At 44.1% G+C, this 18,578-nt stretch overlaps 1 protein-coding gene across 1 annotated transcript in view; it reads right to left on the reverse strand.

Moving 5' to 3' along the window:
- Positions 1 to 17,888, reverse strand: part of POU2F1 (POU class 2 homeobox 1) — a 99,753-nt gene extending 81,865 nt beyond the window's left edge. The window contains exon 1 of the mRNA XM_081121017.1: positions 17,776 to 17,888. Coding sequence (XP_080977143.1) covers positions 17,776 to 17,836 — 61 coding nt within the window. The 5' untranslated portion in view covers positions 17,837 to 17,888. The remainder of the gene's footprint in view (positions 1 to 17,775) is intronic.
- Positions 17,889 to 18,578: the final 690 nt, after the last annotated feature.

The following is an 18,578-nucleotide window of genomic DNA, read 5'->3' on the forward strand; positions in this document are numbered from 1 at the left end:
ATACAAAGAGACATAAAAGAAAATCAAACCAAAAATTTCCCACTAATATATTGAAAATATCCCCCCAAACTATTTCTCTCTACAGTCAGCAAAATATTGATAAATACTGGTACAAATGAATCCATGATTAGTCTTAAAGCTGATCATGAGGTTTTCTTATAAAACCTCTCTCTCTCACACACACACAAAATCTATTTTTTTCTGAAACTGTTGTTATATCTTTACTGAACTCTTGAGAAACACATTTTGAAATGATTAATATATGAATTTGGCCCTGGCTGGCGTGGCTCAGTGGTTAACGTGTGGGCCTGAGCACCAGAGGGTAGCGGGTTCAATTCTCGGTCAAGGGCATGCACCTGGGTTGCAGGTCTGATCCCCGCCCCCAGTCGGGGTGTGCCTGTGGGAGGTAATCAATGTGTCTCTGTCACACTGATGTTTCTCTCTCTCTCTCTCTCTCTCTCTCTCTCTCTCTCTCTCTCCCCCCCCCCCACTTTCCCCTTCCCCCTCCCTTCCACTCTCTCTAAAATCAATGGGGGAAAAATCCTCACTCCTTGGGTGAGGAATGAATTTAAATGAGTTTGCTTTTAGAACCCTAGCAAAATAAACTGAAGACTGTGTAAGCATATTCATTTTTAATCTAGCCTAAACTGAACCTAATTAGGGAAGGTAACAACATTTGAAGAAATAAAATAATTCACAATAAAGAAAACAGGGATGTTATTAAAATGTATTTTTAAAATAATGTCCCAGTACACCAGAAGACTGATGTGTATAATATATCCCGGGCCCTCAGATTTCTTCTGCTTATGAGATTGTTAGAAACTATTTTTTAGTCAGTTTGATCTACTCTGTTGATTAAACATAGGTGCACTGGCGGTCTCTAGGCCAAGGTCCTTAACATGTTAACTGCCCCACTATCCCACCAAATGTCTTCATCCTTTGGGTTTTGTTGAACCTTTCAGACCTTAAGAGGTTTCTGTTATTACAGCTGAGGCGCTCAGCAGGGCTCACGTGTTCATATCCCATTCGAAGCTAACTGCCTCTTCACACACTCTGATTGTCCTTCTGCTGGGGTGTCTGTAATCTATTACTAATGTTTAAGAGTATTTAATGGGTTAAGAATAAATATAACGCTATCATTCATATATTTTCTCCCACGTGTTATATAACTTCTATATGCAGCCTCTTCAGCAGATAGAACCTTAGCTATTTCACAGTTACATCTACCCATCTTTTCCTTTTACGGTATCTGAGTTGTGTAGAGTGCCAAAAGCCTTCCCATCCCTAAAACTAAATAAAAATTATTCCTCATTGTGTCAAAGTGCTTTTCTGAGTGTTTCTTTAAACATTCAAGTCTTGAATCTCTCCAGAATTCACGTCTGTGTATTTATTGTATAAGGTATGACCCAGAAACACATTTCCCCTCCAAATGAACAGCCAACTTCCTAACACCACCACCTGGTCCCTCTGCCTAATGCAATTTAAACCACTGTAGGCTCCTAAACTCTGCTTAATGCTGACAGGGAACTTTCATGTCTGCATTAAAGTGATCGCTTTTCAAAGCACATTATTGTTCAAGGGGCTCCGTATGCTGCTTCCAGCTTTCCCAGCACCTGCTAGAATGACAATAACAGGGAAGGGTGGGGTGGGAGTATGAAATTTGACTACAATGCCAAAATATAACCAGCAGCCACCCGAGCACTTTGCTATGTGTACATACACTCGCACACCTGGGATACGTGTTACAATTACTGCCCGAGTTGCTGCCTATGGGCAGCACTGTTCACTGTGTTCTTTGACTCTGGCAAAACCCTGAAAAACGATACAGAATAAGCATCATGTTTACGCTAACTGGGAGCTGCCACTGCCTAACAGCATGGCAGACACACTGTGAGGAGCAGAGAGTCACAAATAGTCCAAAGGCTGAATTTCAACCTTTCCCTTTACTTAAAAAGCCGTTTAAGTAGACTACTTACCCTTGTGTTGTCCTTCTGTCCAGGGCAAACAATGCTTTTAGAGGACAGTGTGCCTGGGCTAAGAATAGGAAAGGTAAGTCCAGAGAAGAAAATGTTCAGGATGTGCCCAGCACTGCTCAGGGCAAATCACCCTAGCAGCAGACAAGGTATGTCCTGATCATGAGCCTGACTGACCCACTTCCTTGGCCCTGACCAAAGAAGATCATGAAGCAACAACTCTAATTCTAGCTTGGCTTCTCCTGAAGCAAGGTAAGGTACTGCCCAGTGGAAAGCACTCTACCACTTCACACTTTCGTTTCCCATTAACAGGTGTGCAGGTTAACACAAGCAGGTGTTGCTTCTGTCTGCCAGTCCTGTTCTCAATTACCAGCAGGTATGGCAACGAAATCAAGTTTCTGAGAACCAGGCCTGCCCTGAGCTGCCAAGGTAGTGGTACCTTTCAGGTGCCACCTGAGTACCCACTGGTCTTCCTGTACAACACGACCACCTTCTCTACCTTCAATGACAACCAACAAATGTAATTTCAAACCCAGTGCAGTCCAATCTTTATTCTGGAAAAAAGTAATAGCCTATGCTGAGCCAGCAACCCTGTACTAGTGTGGACACAGCAGATATAATTCCTGTCCTTGTGGAGCTTATAATCTATAAAAAGCTGAGAAAGAATATGCATAGAAGATCTCCATCCTTCGAATTTTTCCAAAATCTCCTCCCCTTTGAAGGAAGACTGTTTTGAATGGCACTCACCTCCCCACCCCATAATGCCCTTTACGGAAGGTGCTCGGCACTTGTTGGCCTAGGAGGGGGCACTGTGACCTTGGCTGGTGCATCCACAGCAGGACTACTGGGAGGAGGACACTGTCCATTCCATCACATGGGGCCCTGTCTACAAGGCCTCCGAGGAGAAATTTCCTTCTGGTCTTAGAATCAGAAATTGTGCTTTTCTTAAAAGAAAAGTCTGCTTACTTTCCAATATTATGCCATAAATTGACTAGGTTTCTCTTTTGCACCACCTACTATGAAGCTTAGACACATTTGTGCCCACTGAGAACAAATATCAGAGATCTCTTATCAGGTTCTTTTATTTTACATACTTGTTTTGCATTTCTTGATATAGTTTATTAATCCTTATAAACCACCTTATATTTGGGACAAAATGAAACAAACGAATAAAATTTGCATTAATGCATTATAAGAAAAATTTTCTTTTTAAATTTAAAGAGTCTGGAAAAAAGTCACATTGAGAAGAAAAGGGAGAGAAAGAATTTCAAGAATATGATGTATGGATTTAAATGTAAAAACCACTCAACTCTCAATGGACTGGGGAAATGGAAGGGAAAAGAAGAGGCAAGAGCAGAGAATTTCCTAAGGAATTTGTATTTATTTATAGAATTGGACATATGGTAGCAGAAAAATGACTGTGTAGACTCAAACCAATTATGTGGCTTAAGTCATACATAATATTTAGAAATATTTATTATTCCACTCAACATGATAAAAATAACAGTCACAGGTGATAAAGAAAACATAAAAACTGCTCCATAAAAATGGCCAAAACGGTAGTACCTGGAAAAACAAACAAACAGGTTGTTATTAACCTGTTTCTTATCTGAGCCCCACCCCATATTAGAGAAACCTCTATGCCTTGCAGCATGCCTGCTGCCCTCTAGCTTTCTGGACGGCCAGCATGATCTAGGTGGGTGCTTCAACTCCACAGCCTGCACAGGCAGATCATACTCTTGCTAGACAGCTTCTTACCTTCAAAGTCGCTGTCATCTTTCCTAGGCACCAAGGTCTTCCAATGTTGTCACTGCTGTATGTCAACCCTGGATCACACATAACACTGTTGAGCCACCTCCACTCAGAATTGTCAGCTTCCTAATGTCTTGCTCCCCGTGCCCCAGAGCCCCAGCTTGCTGGGAGCTTAGACCCAGTTCCACAGCACTGAGGAGGTTGGGGTGGAGTCCTGTCAGTTCCAAGTCCGTAAGTGGTAAATACACTCCAGATCGCCCAACACACATCACCTTCCCCTCCCTCCCACATATTGGAATGGAAAATTAAAATGTCTTAAGAGCAGGCAGAGCAAAAAAGTAAGCGTACTCTAGTTCCCCTCTGCTAAAAGCAACGTTTTTGTGCAAGGGTGAGGCTCGGTTCCTCCCTCCAGGACCACAGGACCACAGTGCCACAGCTCACCTGTCCCCACCCCGACTCTGGGATCCCCTCTCTATGAATGAGCAGCTAACAGATGGCTACAAATAAAGCATCTGACTCTCAAGGGGGAAGGTGCATGTAGCATCTATGGTTACCATGCAGGGTCAATGAGAGACCATTCAGAATAGGTGATGTTTTTCTGATCACATTTTATTCTTTCAAAAACGCACCATTTCTTTTAAACTCTGGTTAGTCCGCACACCAGTTGATTCCAAATAAGCAAGACCTGGCTGTGGTTGAAGTTCTGCTAAGTGGACAGGAAGTGAGGTACAGGGGAAGGAGGGCAAATGTACACAGTCCCAGGGAAGAGAACCTTGGCACATGGGCCACACCGTAAGGACAAGCATTGTGCCCACTCCAATCATACACTCAGAACATACCATAGTAGGGCCTTGCAAACTGTAGGCATTCAATAAGTATTTGCTATGAATAAACTTATTAAATGAAGTAGATTATTCTGTAAAGTACTACAGAGAGCTAAAGAACAAGCCCACTGCCAATAGGTGGCAAGGCCAGGACTCCCACCCAGGTCTGCCTGGCTCCTGAGTCAGTGCTCTTCTACTTCTCATTGGGAGACGATTCGCCAAGGTCTCTTGTAGAGGACCCAGTCACAAGAAAAACATGCTCCATCTCCCTGGAAGTTAATTTTACTCGAAGTTGAAGAATTTTAAATATTTGGTATATAAAACAAATACCAATATATTATGAAAGAGAATACAGAATTCATAGTCATTTTCGATTAAACAGGCCATCACCTTTTCCATTGTGCAACGGCCCCTGGCTCTTAAGGACACCAGTGCACTGTCCTTCTAGAGGTGCAAGGATAGAAGAAAATCTGAGGCTCAAAACAGCGCTCCATAAATACTTGATGAGCACCAAAGGCATAGCAAGCATGTGTTAAATGCAGGGATACAATGTAGTCCCTGCCCTCAAAGACCCTAAGCTACTCTGAAAAAGAGAAACGAGTTAACCAATAATTAAGAGTGCTAAGATAGATGCTTGCAGAGGATCCATAGAAACAGAGGAGCTTGTGGGGAATATGTAAGAATTCCCAGGGGGTGACCCAGGCACTACTTTCATTCATAAGGAATTAATAATATGGGAGAGCAGGGAGAAGTTAGTCATGGAAAGAGAATAATATTTAATGTTATAAATTTTCACAAAAACCACGGTATTGTGAAAGCGCCAGAATTAGTGCAATGTAAGAGAAAGAAATCACATTACACTGGGAAAATATACAGAATAAGAATAAAAAATTCGTAAGATGCCCAACTTATAGTGAAAATATGAAAATGAAAACAATGATGTATTTTTCATTTATCAACATAGCAAACATTTAAAAGACTTCAAGTAAACTGACACTATGAAATATCACAGATAAAATCTCTACTGTAGATAAAAATATAGAATGGTTCCTCTCTCAAGGGCATCTGGCCACATATACAAAATTCAAATGTTGATGGATACTCATAACTATGGAAAAAATCTAACATACCTCAAAAGAAATCAAGTAATTAGGTTGGCCCATCAAAACAATAAAATACTGTGCAACCCATTATAAAGGGTGAGGTAGGGTGTGGAAGGTTGGGAAAGACTGTTAGGTAAAAAAGGCAGGTTAGGCTAGTTTTTGAAGAACTGAAACCTGCAGACACGTCAATATATTCCAGTTTTATAGGACAATACAAGGGGAAATTGCCCCTTGGCTGACTTCACTGGGCCTCTCTGATTAACCTGAGTCACCAGTGGTCAGCTGTGACCACCCTGACTAATAATTCCACAATCAATTTATCATTTGTTATTTACGCCAACAGTAGTCATTTCAACTGAATAAAGTTCAGAGACCTTTTAAAAAGCCAGCCTTAAAATTACCCAGAGATTCTACCTAGCAAATAAAAAGGACTGCTTATTTACTTGGATAAATACTAAATAAGGAGCCATGCAAAAAACACGGGGGGGGGGGGGCAGGTTATATAACAGGCTGTACACTGTGAACCCTCTAAATGGTGTGCACGTTCACGAGGCGTGTGACGTGGACACAGGCGCGGCACACTGCAGGTGTGTGCATACACGCAGGAGGGCGTTCCAGGAAAGGGCTCAGAAACAGAGCCAGCAGCACACTGCTCCTTACAGCCCTGTGTAGTTACACTATGAAGCTGTGGCCCCAGCAGCAGGGGCTGGAATGGCTCGGACACTAGTCTAATCCCCTGAAATCACACCATTTCTTCCAGCAATGCTCAAAATGGTTCATCCATCTCCATATCTCCCCTAACATCAGATGTTTCACCAACAGTGACTGGCACACTAACAGTGATTGGCCTACAACTATACGTATATTACAGTCCACCAAAACAGCATTCTTGCTGACTGCATGAGGAAGCGTGGGGATGGGAGCTACTCAGCAAGGTAGTGTAAAGAAAACTGTTTCAGGCACAGACAGCCTAGCAACTAAAGGTGATTCGGGGTGTGATTAAACAGGCTGTTAGAACTGGGAGCACCAGTACCATGAATGACTAACTTCTCATCAGAAACACAATCAACTGTCCTGTGGCCTCAACTGAAAGCTACACTCCCATTTGATAAAAGCTTGGTAGGAGAAAGGGGTGGAAAAAAAGCAATGGTATCTGCCTGTACATAAATTTTAAGTCACAACTCATTTGAGGAACATTAAAATACTGTAAACACATGTTAATAAAAATATGTCACCACAATAAGGCCTAATTTCCTTTCTAGCCAAGTGGGTCACGAAAAAGTATGATACCCCAAATGAAAATTATCTGGATGTTAGCATCTGCAAATTGCTTCCGTTTAAAATACAATTCTTCAGAGGAATCCAAAAGGCTCAGGATTTATGGGTACCAGGATCACCAATCTGCATACAAACAGCTTCAAAATATTTTTATAATCAACCTCTGGAGATGGCTGAAAGCTAGGCTAGCGTTAGATCTGTAAGCAAGTGTCCATGTAAGAGCACTAAGGACAAACTCAGAAACAATTGTTGCTAAATTCATACAATTGGCATTGAAGTAGCAGTTAGTGGTTAAGAGCATGACGATTCTCTTGATTGCCTACTTCCATGACCAAGATAGGTCGGAGACCTAGGTATGCACTCAGTCTCTTGACAGGGCAGTTTTCTCACCTGGAAGGTGAAGGTCACAACTGCATACACCTCATGGGGTCATTGTGAAGATTAATATGAAAATGCTGTAAAGCAGTTAGTGCATTAACTAGACAAAAGACTCAGTGAATGCTGTTTATTATTGCTGTCACTAAAAATGAATACATTGGTTGGAAGGTGTGGAATCTCCTCCAAATATTGCCTGTGTATTTGGCCACTGAAAAGGACAAGGTCTTGAAAATCATCTTCAACTCTTCAGCTAAATCCTGCTCTTCCTGGACCAGCCAAGCCAAACTTCAGTTCCTTGAAAGTGCAGTGTTTTCACTAGTTTCAAGAATTATATATGTATCATTCCATTTGCCTAGAACACTTTCAGCTCCACTCCCTACTCCAGCTTTGGGCGATTAGCTTGGAGCATCCTTCCTGTCTCTGGGCATACCACTTCCTCGGGGAGCCCTTTCCAAACCCTCCAGTGAATGCAGAAGGACCAGGCTGGATAGTTAATTTCAGTCCAGTTCGTGCTCCCATTGACAACGACTACAGTTCTTGATATGCTTACTGTCCTTGTTCATTCACATTCTAATAAGATATTTCAAGCCTAAAATCTAAATACCACCTTTCCAGAGAGTCATGTTAGCTCTGTTGCTAAGACAGGATGAAGCCTATAATGTTTTATAGTCTTAATATGTCTGTTAAAATGGTATCAAATGAAAGCCAACCTACTCAAGGGCTCTGCTGTTTACTGGTCTTCACCTAAGAGATGTTTCTGAAGAATTCCACAGCTTGAAAAGAAGGGAAAATGAATGACAATAATCCACAACTTATCTATAAAAACCCTATGGGCCAGAAAAATTAAGTGATTTGTTCAGCACAGAAAGCTAGACAGAACTATAAACAGAATAAGGACCCAGGGTTCCAGTTCTGTTCCTTCCACTACAGAGCCTTTTTTGTGCACCAAGAACCACTCAAGAGATTCTAAGCAATAATCTTGAAATGCAACAAGTACTCATTCAATGTTACCAAATGAGTTGCAAAGCTTTTTAAACTACAGGTAGACTACTGTAGGAAAAACTCAAGAGGGAAGGCCTGGGCCTTCACATGTTGAAAAATTTCCATGGGTGCCCTGGCCAGGTAGCTCAGTTGATTAGAGTGTCATCCCGATAAACCAAGGTTGTTGGTTTGATCCCCAGACAGGGCACATACAAGAATCAACCAATGAATGCATAAATAAGTGGAACAACAAATCAACCTCTCCCTCCCTCTCTCCCTCCACCCCCTTACTCTCTCTAAAAATCAATTTTAAAAAAAGTTTCATGGGTGATTCTTATGGCAGCAAAGATCAAGAACCCCTAGTTTAATCAATCAGTACCATTTGCTAAATATCTACTCTGTCCCTGGCAATGAGTTTCTGCTCTCAAGGCTCTTAGGAGGAGACAAGAATTACTTATATAAACTAAATTAGAGAAAAAAATAAGACTGTGCATAATGAAGTGCTGAATTTGCTGAATTCAGAAGAAGTAGCACAGGAGCACAGGCTTGGATGAGCTATTTGTGGAACTAGAATAATGGATAGGTAGGTCCCTTGTGATAAATAGGCTAAGTTTTCACCTAGTGCAGTGGCAGAGTCCTAAGGACCCCTGAGGGAACAAAGTAGAGGAGTGTGAGTTCCCTGTCCCATGCCCACCTCAATCACAACAGCTTCACCCTTACCTTTTATACAGTAAGCTGCTGCCTCAAACTCATTTTAAAAAGAATTCTAACTGCTTTTAAGAGTTTGAAAACTCTCTTATTTACAAATACAAAAGAAAAAGGAAAAAAAATCAGTGGTGAAGTAACTTGTTCCAAAGTTACAAAGCTAATTGGTGGTCTAGAACCCAGGTCCTCAGCCTCCTGTACCCTTTGCACTGTGCCACCCCACCCACCACGACATTCCAAGGGAGGGACTGCATGAGTTTGTCAGCAAAAGTTCTCACAGAGCACCCCAAACACCAGCCTGACCAGAACAGAGGGTATGCTTTCAGGTTTTGTATCTCAAACCTGGGTGGGACTGTGGAGGGAAGAGAGAGAAGCCCGAGCAAGCCCAGAATAAAACACAGTCACCCTCCCAGAACAGCTCTTGAACACAGTTTTAGGGAGATTTTTAAAAAAATTAAAACCTGATCAAAGAAACACCATGTTCATGGTGGGCCTGTAAGGGAACTTCCTGGGTGGAACTGTTCAGTCATGCTCTTCAAGGAAGTAGTAAAAGATAAGAATGCATAGGAGGCGTGGAGGTGGGATAGGGGTACATGGGGGTGGGGGCACACCACAGAAGGGCCTGAAATCACCGGCCAGTTTATGTTTGCTACAATACAGCAGCTCTACTGTATAGACGGAGTGGGGAACCTTTTTTCTGCCAAGGGCCACTTGGATATTTATAACATCACTCGAGGGCCATACAAAATTATCAATTTAAAAATTAGCTATGAATAAAGCTCCTAGATTTATTGAATTTATTGAATTTTTTATTGAATTTATTGAATTTTGAGCCTGCAGTTGCCTTGGCAGGGCCAGACCAAATGATTTCTAGGCTGTATATGGGTCGAGGGCCCGACGTTCCCCTCTCCTGGTAAAAAGTTTCAGAAGAGGTAGGGGAGTAGTTCCCTCTCCCAAGGTGTTGACCACACCTGGAAATGGACACCTTGCCGCCAAGTGCCCAGAATCACTGGAGAGCTCAAGCTCCTTCTCTCCAGCACACAGAGCTGATGTAACTCTTGTGCTCCTGTAAGAAAAACTACCACAGGACTTTAAAATATGTCTGCTCTCCATTTGTTACTCTCACAGCATCCCTCTGACACTGGTATTATCACCATCTCACTGCTGTAAGAGACAGCCATAGAAGTCAGTGCCAAGGCCAAAATGAGATGTCTAGGATTTAGTGTTCAGACTCAATGCTCAGTCTACACACAGTGGCATGAGCGTAAATCTCAATCCTCACAATTCTATGTTTATCACACAGTGAACGTATAACCTAATAGGATCCACCCAATCATATCGGAAATGACATATCTAACACTGAATTCACTGCCTATTCTCCAAATGGCTCCATCTTCCAGTGTCCCTACTTCTGTTCATGGTGCTGCTCTTGACCATCTAAGTTCAAAACCTTGTTCCCCTTTGACTCTACTTAGTTTCTAAACACTTTAAATTAAGGGCTTTGATCATAGCTCAAGAACAAAAAAATTCAATAACTCCCTACTGCCTAGCAAATGAAATCCAAACTCCTACACCAGCATCACAGCATTAGAGCTCTCCTCACAGTCGCAGCCTGGCTCCCACCACTCTCCAGAACATAGCCTAAGTCATCACTAACTTCCAAGTGTTGGCTATTCCCCAAGCAGTCAGTGCTTATTAAGCACATGACTTTGGGAAAGTCACTTAATCTGGGCTTTATTTTACTTAACTATAAAATGGGTATAATAATACTTGCCTGAAAGGACCAACTGAGGTAATAAAAATGAGAGTGCTGCTATAAATTTTAAGGTACTATAAAAACACCGACATTATCATTATGTCACAGTTATGGTAATTTTATTTTATACCTGTCTTGCTCCAGAAAGGATATAAAGTAGCCCACATAAAACACGAAATAACATGAGTTTAAGGCGGAAGCAATAAAAGAAACACCAAACAAAATGGAACTGGGAATGAGGCTAAGAAAAATGCATACCACAATCCCCTATGTAATCTTTCAGGTTAGTAATTTGGCCTAAACACTGTAGTTTGATTTGGAAAGAAAACTAAGTCAAGTAGACAGTGTCCAGAGACTTAAAACAAAACCAGTAGTCAGAAATAAGCTAGTTCCTACTGTAAGACCAGCAAGGTTCATATTCCGTGGTGTAAATGCACAGCATCCTCATTGTCTTCATCCAGGATGATCTAGTTCATTACATACCAGATGGAAAGCCTCTGGAGGTCAGGTAATTGTCTTATTATGTTTGTATCTCTAACAGCACTTAAAGCAATCAGTTAACAAACAACACACCTCAATTTTTTTATACTGGTTTCCATGGATCCAGTCTCTCCCTATTTCAAACCCTCTTGCACACTACCATGTTAATCCTAAAACATTACTTTTATCACAAGATTCTTTACTTCAAAAACCTCCCTAGCGTCCCTGAGCACAGAACAAATGCTTCCCTCTTCACCTTCATAGCACAATCTAGAACATGACCTCCTGCCTTCTCCCTCCTTTAACGCCTTTTTGCCCTTTTAAGCTCAGCTTTAAAATCTCATCTTCCACTGAAAGTCTGAGTAGCAGCAACGCGGTGGAGGGAGAGACTGGGGAGGACACTGGGCGGTTAGAAGTCTTGTGTTCTCATCTGTACTCAGCTGTTCAGACTATGGGCAAGTCCCTGACCCTCTCTCTGTGACATCTCCTCATCTTAGCTGTGGCTTAGGGCCAGTGCATCTACATTACCTTCCAGCTATAAGGTTCTAGGATGTGTGGGTTCCTACAAACTCGGACACACCCTGATCTCTACTCTGATCATTATTATCTGCTACATATTTTAATATGTAATTACAAACACTGTCTTTCAATCTTCCCTGCTAACTGTCCCACAGCAGAGCCTTATATTCCCTTGTCCCCAAAGATAACAGGCACAAGACCAGGTATATGGCAGGCACTTTGTGTAAGCAAAGAACTTCAAATAACTATTTCTAAGAGAGTGATTATAATAGACTTGCTGCAGTATGAATCAGCAAAAAAAAAAAAAAAAAAAGAGGGGGTCATCTTTTTCTTCATTAAACAGACTATTAAAATAAGTGTACTAAGACAAGAAAACAGCGAAGTCACTTTTCTCCAAAAAGTATATTCACTCAGTAGGTTACAACGCCAGTCAGCATAACTCCATTACTTAAGGTGACCTATTATTTTACTTATACATTATTGCTATGGTTCCAACATAAAAACCAAGTGACACAGAGAATTAGGAAATAAATCACGTGACAAACTGTACTTGCACTGACTTTCAATGTTGCAGGCTGTGTAAAGCTACTACAACTAATACTCATATTGAGCTTAGTTTTGTGCTTTTCACACCGTCTTTTAAAAAAATTAATATTATGTATCCTTTTCTGGATGAATACCTAGATTCCTGGACAGTACTTGAAAAAATAATCTGATAAACAGAGAGGCTTGCTTATTCTTCGTTTGCTCTTTATTGGTCCTGTCAGCAAAATCTAGGCAACACTGAAAACCTAAGAGTTTGTTTAACTGGAAAAAATAAATTAAAAAGAGAAAACAAAGAAGCTGTATCAGTCACTGAGTACAAACAAGACACCATATAAGTTAACTCAATAAATTAACTTCCTGTAGTAAACACACACAGCTCTATAAACTATGAGCATGATACATAAAGAGCTTCTTCAATCAGAGGTTCTGAAGCTCAAGGCAATTCTCATATTCCAACTTGAAATATCCTGAAAATGGACCAGTAAGTCAGGCCATGGCTCTGCTTGTGCTATTTTTGGTCCCACTGCTATTACTGCTGAAAGAGTTTACAAGGGCTCACTGCCAGCTTAGACACAGTCAGAAAGATGTCAGTACAAAATAACACCGATTTGTTCCTAAGAAGAAATATAAATCTACAAAGCTATTCCAATTATCTTTATTCACAAAATGTCAATAATGTGCAAAACCGTCTGGCAAAAGATGGAGAAGGAAACTGCTATTCTCTGTGAACCGTAATTATTACCTCGTTCAACCTGATTCCACTCCAAAAGATATTAATCTTATTTAAGCAACACAAAAAGATAAGAATAAAGGAAAATTTTGGCCCAAAGAACATCCTTAAAAGGAAGAAGAGGAAAGACTTCAGCCAGGAGGGATGCAGAAACTCAAGGAAGGCAGACGTGGAACTATCAACTATCCAGTCCACACACTAAGGCCCAATATTAGATTTCCCCAGAGAAATACATAGTAAGCATGTCTGCCCAGGCATTTAACATTAGAGGAGGCAACAACAACAAGAACAGGGTGACCGAAAAGGGGCTTGTTTTGTCTGTGACTTGCTCTGTTCTGTAAACAGTAATTACTTGAATAGTTCTAAATGCAATCACTTCCATTAGGAAAACACATCCCCGCTTAAAATGAGGCTTCACAGTCTCTATGAATTACAAGAACTGTGTAACCAAACCAATACTGTCAGATAAAAGCAAATTAAAGACAGTCACACAACAGTTTTAAAAGAAAATTAATTTTAATAGTGCCCCAAAGAAGGCTAGTATGCGAAGACTGGGGCTGTACATTTTCAATATTAAATACAAAACAAAAATAATATAACAATAAGGCAGTCATCACTACATAATATTATAGTCTTCCTCGTACAAAGGAAACAGATACTCATGAAAGTGAGTGACCAATTTTAAAAACACAACTAAATTCAAAATCAAGTAATACAGATTCAAGAAACTTTAAATATTTCATTTTGAATGGAAAACACTTATGAAAGATAATATTTAAATGTCCAGTTCTGTGATTTTAGAGCCACCTGCTTACGATAAGAGCAATTTAACATTCTGAGCCCTACACTTATCTCAGAATGCACTGACCAGGTAGATAACAGATTAACAATGACTTCAACCTAGGCAACAATGAGACATTTTATTTCTGCTGCTTTATACTGCCTACGATGCAGAGAACAGTAAATTAAAAATATGGCAGAATACCACACCATTTAAACCTGAATAGCAATAGCTTTTTGTATTTCCCCTGACTAGTGGGATTTTTGACAAGGACAAAATGACCAAAAAAAAAAGAAATTAGTTTGGGGGAGAGGTTAAAAATTACTTGTACAATAATAGCTTACAAGTAGACTGGTCCTTTTAAAAATTAAAAACATTTCGTGAGCTGTGACATGAATTTTCAGGACCTAAATTCAAAAACACCATTGTAATTAACAGGCGGGGCAAGATAAGAAGAAAGTGACAATGAGTTTTCTGAAAATTTGTGGGAAGCCTGACAGATGCAAAAGCAGACAGGCAGGGTACAACTTCTGGAGGCTCAAAAGTAACATAAAATACTCCATACATCAAGCTTGGCTCACAAGCAATGCCACCACATTCTCCGGGCATTTTAATCATCACTAAGATAAATGAGTTGGATAAAAAAATGTCTAACAGGAAAACTTACTCAGATGTCAAAAATTATAAGCAAAATCACTACCTCACCATGGAACAATTTTCAAAATCACTAATCAATCAAAATAAAATGCACAAACTTGTCAAAACTAAGACAAACTGAAAAAGAATTCCCAATTATATTTTTAAAAACCGTTTGCAAAGCACATGCTTTCCTGTAAGTATTCTACCTTATTTTAAACACCATAATTTCAACCTAGAAGAACAGATAGCCCTCATTCTCTTCAACTTCACTTTATTCATGGAAATAGGTACAAGACACACACATAGTCTCTCCTTTAGCCTGGAAACAGCTACTTATTGGAGTTTGGGGGATCAGGAAGAAGCCATCTAAAATGTGAATGCATCTGGATCATTTCAAGGATGACACTTATTTAAGGCCTATAGTCTCTATTTGAGAATCTGAGGAAATGAATTTTTACAATAGCATGGAAAGCCAACCAGAATACAAAAGGCCACTTCATAATACTCAGCCTTTTCTGCATTACAGAAATTGTACTGGTGAAATTTTGTTTGTAAAATGCAATGTCCATTTCTTCCTCGCAGATAAAATACCTACAGCCTCGGTGGTGGTTAAATTGCAGCTATAAAGGAAACTGTCCCAAGATAAATGGTTTCCCTATGAGAAGGTTTCGCTGCTACACTTCACCTCAGGACAATAAATCAAATTAACTGCACCTTGTCCTCTGTCCAATGACATCATCAGTTTGACCACATCTTGGCAATCGGGTGCAAAAACATATGCTATTTAAGGAAAAAAATCATATTCCTGCTTTTTGTCCACCTGACCTCATGCTTCAGGTCTCTGAAGCAGTCATTCACCTGAACATTCTCGTGGAAGCTACAGATTTTTTTCCCCCCTGCTGCATTTTGGGGCCTGTCTACTGGAGGTTAAAGAAGAAAAATGGTGAGAATTAGTTATTTGAAATTGCCCCATTAAATGTAGAATTTTATTACAAATTAAACTGAAGACCAAAGTCTCACAAAATGTGTAGCTAGCAACTGACCCTAAAGTGCCTTAACATAATTTCAGAGATTTAACACATCAGTGTTAAAATACTTCTGATACTTTCCCTGGAGAAAAACACACCATAAGGAGCAACACCATGATTTTAAAACACTAATACTACACACACAAAAATGGAAAGAAAACTTCAAGTGGAAAACCAAATATCAAAATCACTGTTTCTTGTACATAGCCCAAGTTAATCTGCCTTTCACTGGCCAACTGTCCTAAATCTACATAGAACATAAAATCAATTCTGACAACTTAAAGAAGAGGGGCGGGTGGGCTGGGAAGGGAGTAAGTTCCGAGATCAGGGTGGACACAATGCCAGTGTTTATTCCTCCATTTTCACTCATTTAACCATGACACAAACACTCAAAGAAAGCAGAACCCCATTTCTCTTTTCAGGAGTGCTCCAATTAAAATAAGCAAGTCTGTGACAGTGACAGCACAGAATTAGTATCAGCCCCATTTAAAATTCCAGTAAAGAGGTTGAAAAGGGAGCGCAGCCCTGAGGAGTTCTTAAAGTGCTGTCAATTGGGATTTCTTAAATACTTAGCTATTCCACAACTGGGAAAAAAAAAAAAAATGGTTTTAGAAATCCTGCAGACCCACCTTTACAATGCTAGCAAGTGTTTAATTTGGGGATAGGAGCCAGGGGACAGGGGGTATCTATCACCAAAACAAAGTGAAAACCAAATAAGCTTCATTTAGCCTCTGAAAATAGGACAGTCTCCCCCCTTAAGCCCAATATTACTGCACACTATGAGAAAGTCTTTTTAAAACAAAACAAAACAAAGCAGAGTTGATGCTCTGCTCTGCTCGGCGCTGTTGTAACGCTGGTGAGGCCCCAGGAGGGTCAGCTGTGCCCGCGGAGGAGGGGGTGCGTGAGGACTGAGTGGGGGGAGTCATTTTGGTTATTAGTAAATAAATCAAGCGGCAGAGAACATGAGGCCTAGGCAACCGCAGGAGGAGCCAGGCCTCGCTCCTTCCCTTCCCGGCACAGCCTGGGTTTGATCTCAGAGCCCTGTGGATTGCCAAGGAAAAAAAAAAAAAAGAATCATATCGAACCACAAAAGCACATGGGGCGAATGTAAAATATAAACACGGCGTTGGGCTGTGAGTGGCTGTTATTAAAGGTCTGAATTACTAAACATGAGAGGCGGGGAAAGCCAGGCGGCCATTTCAATAATATAAACCTCCCCGAATTAGACATTATTCAAATGAGAGAGGATCCGCGCAGCGGCGAGCTGGGAGGACCCAGCCCCCGGCGAGCAGACGCGGCCGCGGACCGGGGCGGGGATCCCCGCCTCCCCACTCCCCACCGGAGGGAGACCGGGGGATTAGCAACTTGTCAGGCGGGGGTCCCAGGGCCGGCCAGCCTCACCGCCGCGCTCCGGGAACCTGGGGGCGCTCCGGGGGCGCCGGGCCCGGTGCCGGCCCGCAGCGCGGTCAGGGAGGGGCGCGGGGGCCACCCCGCGCCGGCGCCTCCCACCCCGCTTCCCGGGGACTGCGCCCGACAGAGACCCACGGGGCTGCTGACCGCCGGCCCGAGCACATGCGGCGGCCCGAGGACATGCTCTCTGAGGGGACTTCCCGAGGGTCGTCCCAGGGCGCGAAGTGGCGCCCACCCGCCGCCCTGCGCACCCGGAGCGGAGGCCTGCTCGGGTCTGTCCGGCCCCCGGGGAACGAGCGGGCGCGGTGAGGGGCCGCGGCCGTGACCCCGGCCAGACCCCCAGGGCCCCGGGCGGCGGCGGGCGCTCTCTGCGGACGCCCCCCGCCGCCCCGCCCGCTCCGCCCCGCTGCGCCGCGCCGCGCCGCTCCGGGGACCCCGCGTGCTCGGGTCCGGCCGCCGGGGACGCCCGGGGCCCGCCGCCTCCGGGCATTGTGCCGCCGCCGCCCGTCCTCCACGCCCCCCCCGCCCGGCCGGCCGGGCCGCCCGCCGCTATGAATATGTAAAACGTCTTCATTGTCCTCCTCGGCCACGGCCCCGCCGCGGACCCGCTCGGGCTCGGGCCGGCGGCGGCGGCGGCGGCGGAGGGCGGGCCGGGCAGCCGGCGGACCGGGCCGCAGCCCCCGGTGCCCTGGGTCCCCCTCCGCCCGGCTCCTCCGAGCCTCTCTCCCCCTCCGCTCGGCGCCCGGCGGGGGCTCGGCGCTCCCCGGCCCCCCAGCTCCCCGCCGTTAATTATAATAATCCTGAGTACTAATAAATTATGCTAAGTCGCGGGGGGGCCGCGGCAGCCGGGCTCGAGTATGAATATGAATATGTAAAATGCCGTAATGATTACCTGCTGCTGCTGCCGCCGCGGCTGAACTCTCATCTTGACTCGCTGCTCCTCCGTCCGCCATTTTGAATATTTTAACCAAAATCGCCGGGTCGATAAGCCCTCCCTCGCTCCGGTTCCCCTCCCCCCGCCCGCCTTCCACACCGCCCCCTCCTCCCCGCCCCTCCCGCGCTTTCCAGTCCCCGGGCGCGCGACAGGGGGCGCGCGAGGCCGCCCTCTTGGAGGAGCCCCACCTCTTCGGGCGTTCTGCGCACGCGCCTCTCGGCCCCGGCGGCGCCTCAGTAGCTAAAGCGCCCTCAACCTGCCGGTCACCTCTGTGCTCGGTTTTTCCCGTCTGGGCTCTGCACATGCGCGACTCTCTCCACGCGCCTGAAGGACAGTCGGCGCATGCGCGACCTCCCCGCGGCTCCCCCCTGCGGCGTAACCTGTGCAGCCGAGTACGTGGAGCGCCCGTGCTTCTCACAGCCCTTCCCTGTCGCCGCCTCGCTCCCCTCCCGGCTTTGCTCCGGTTCTCCCAGGGCCCAGGGGCATTCTAAAGGAAGGGCAGGGACCCCGCGACCCGGAGCGTAGAGACGCGTGACTACACGTGGGCGCGCACTTTTTCTGGCTCTGCGCGCGGTTGAAATGCCGGCCACGAGGCGGGGCCGCGCCTCCGCTAGGTGACTTCCGGCCCTACGGGCAGGTAGGGCGGAAGCGCCCGCCCGGGGGCTGGGCCGAGGCACCTGCGGCGCCCCGCGCCTGCGTCCCGCCGGAAATTTGAATCCGGAGGAGTCCCCGCCCCCGGCCCGGCCGGAGCGCAGTCCCGC

This window comes from Miniopterus schreibersii (assembly GCF_964146895.1).
Source record: "Miniopterus schreibersii genome assembly, chromosome: 19".
Taxonomy (NCBI): Eukaryota; Metazoa; Chordata; class Mammalia; order Chiroptera; family Miniopteridae; genus Miniopterus; species Miniopterus schreibersii.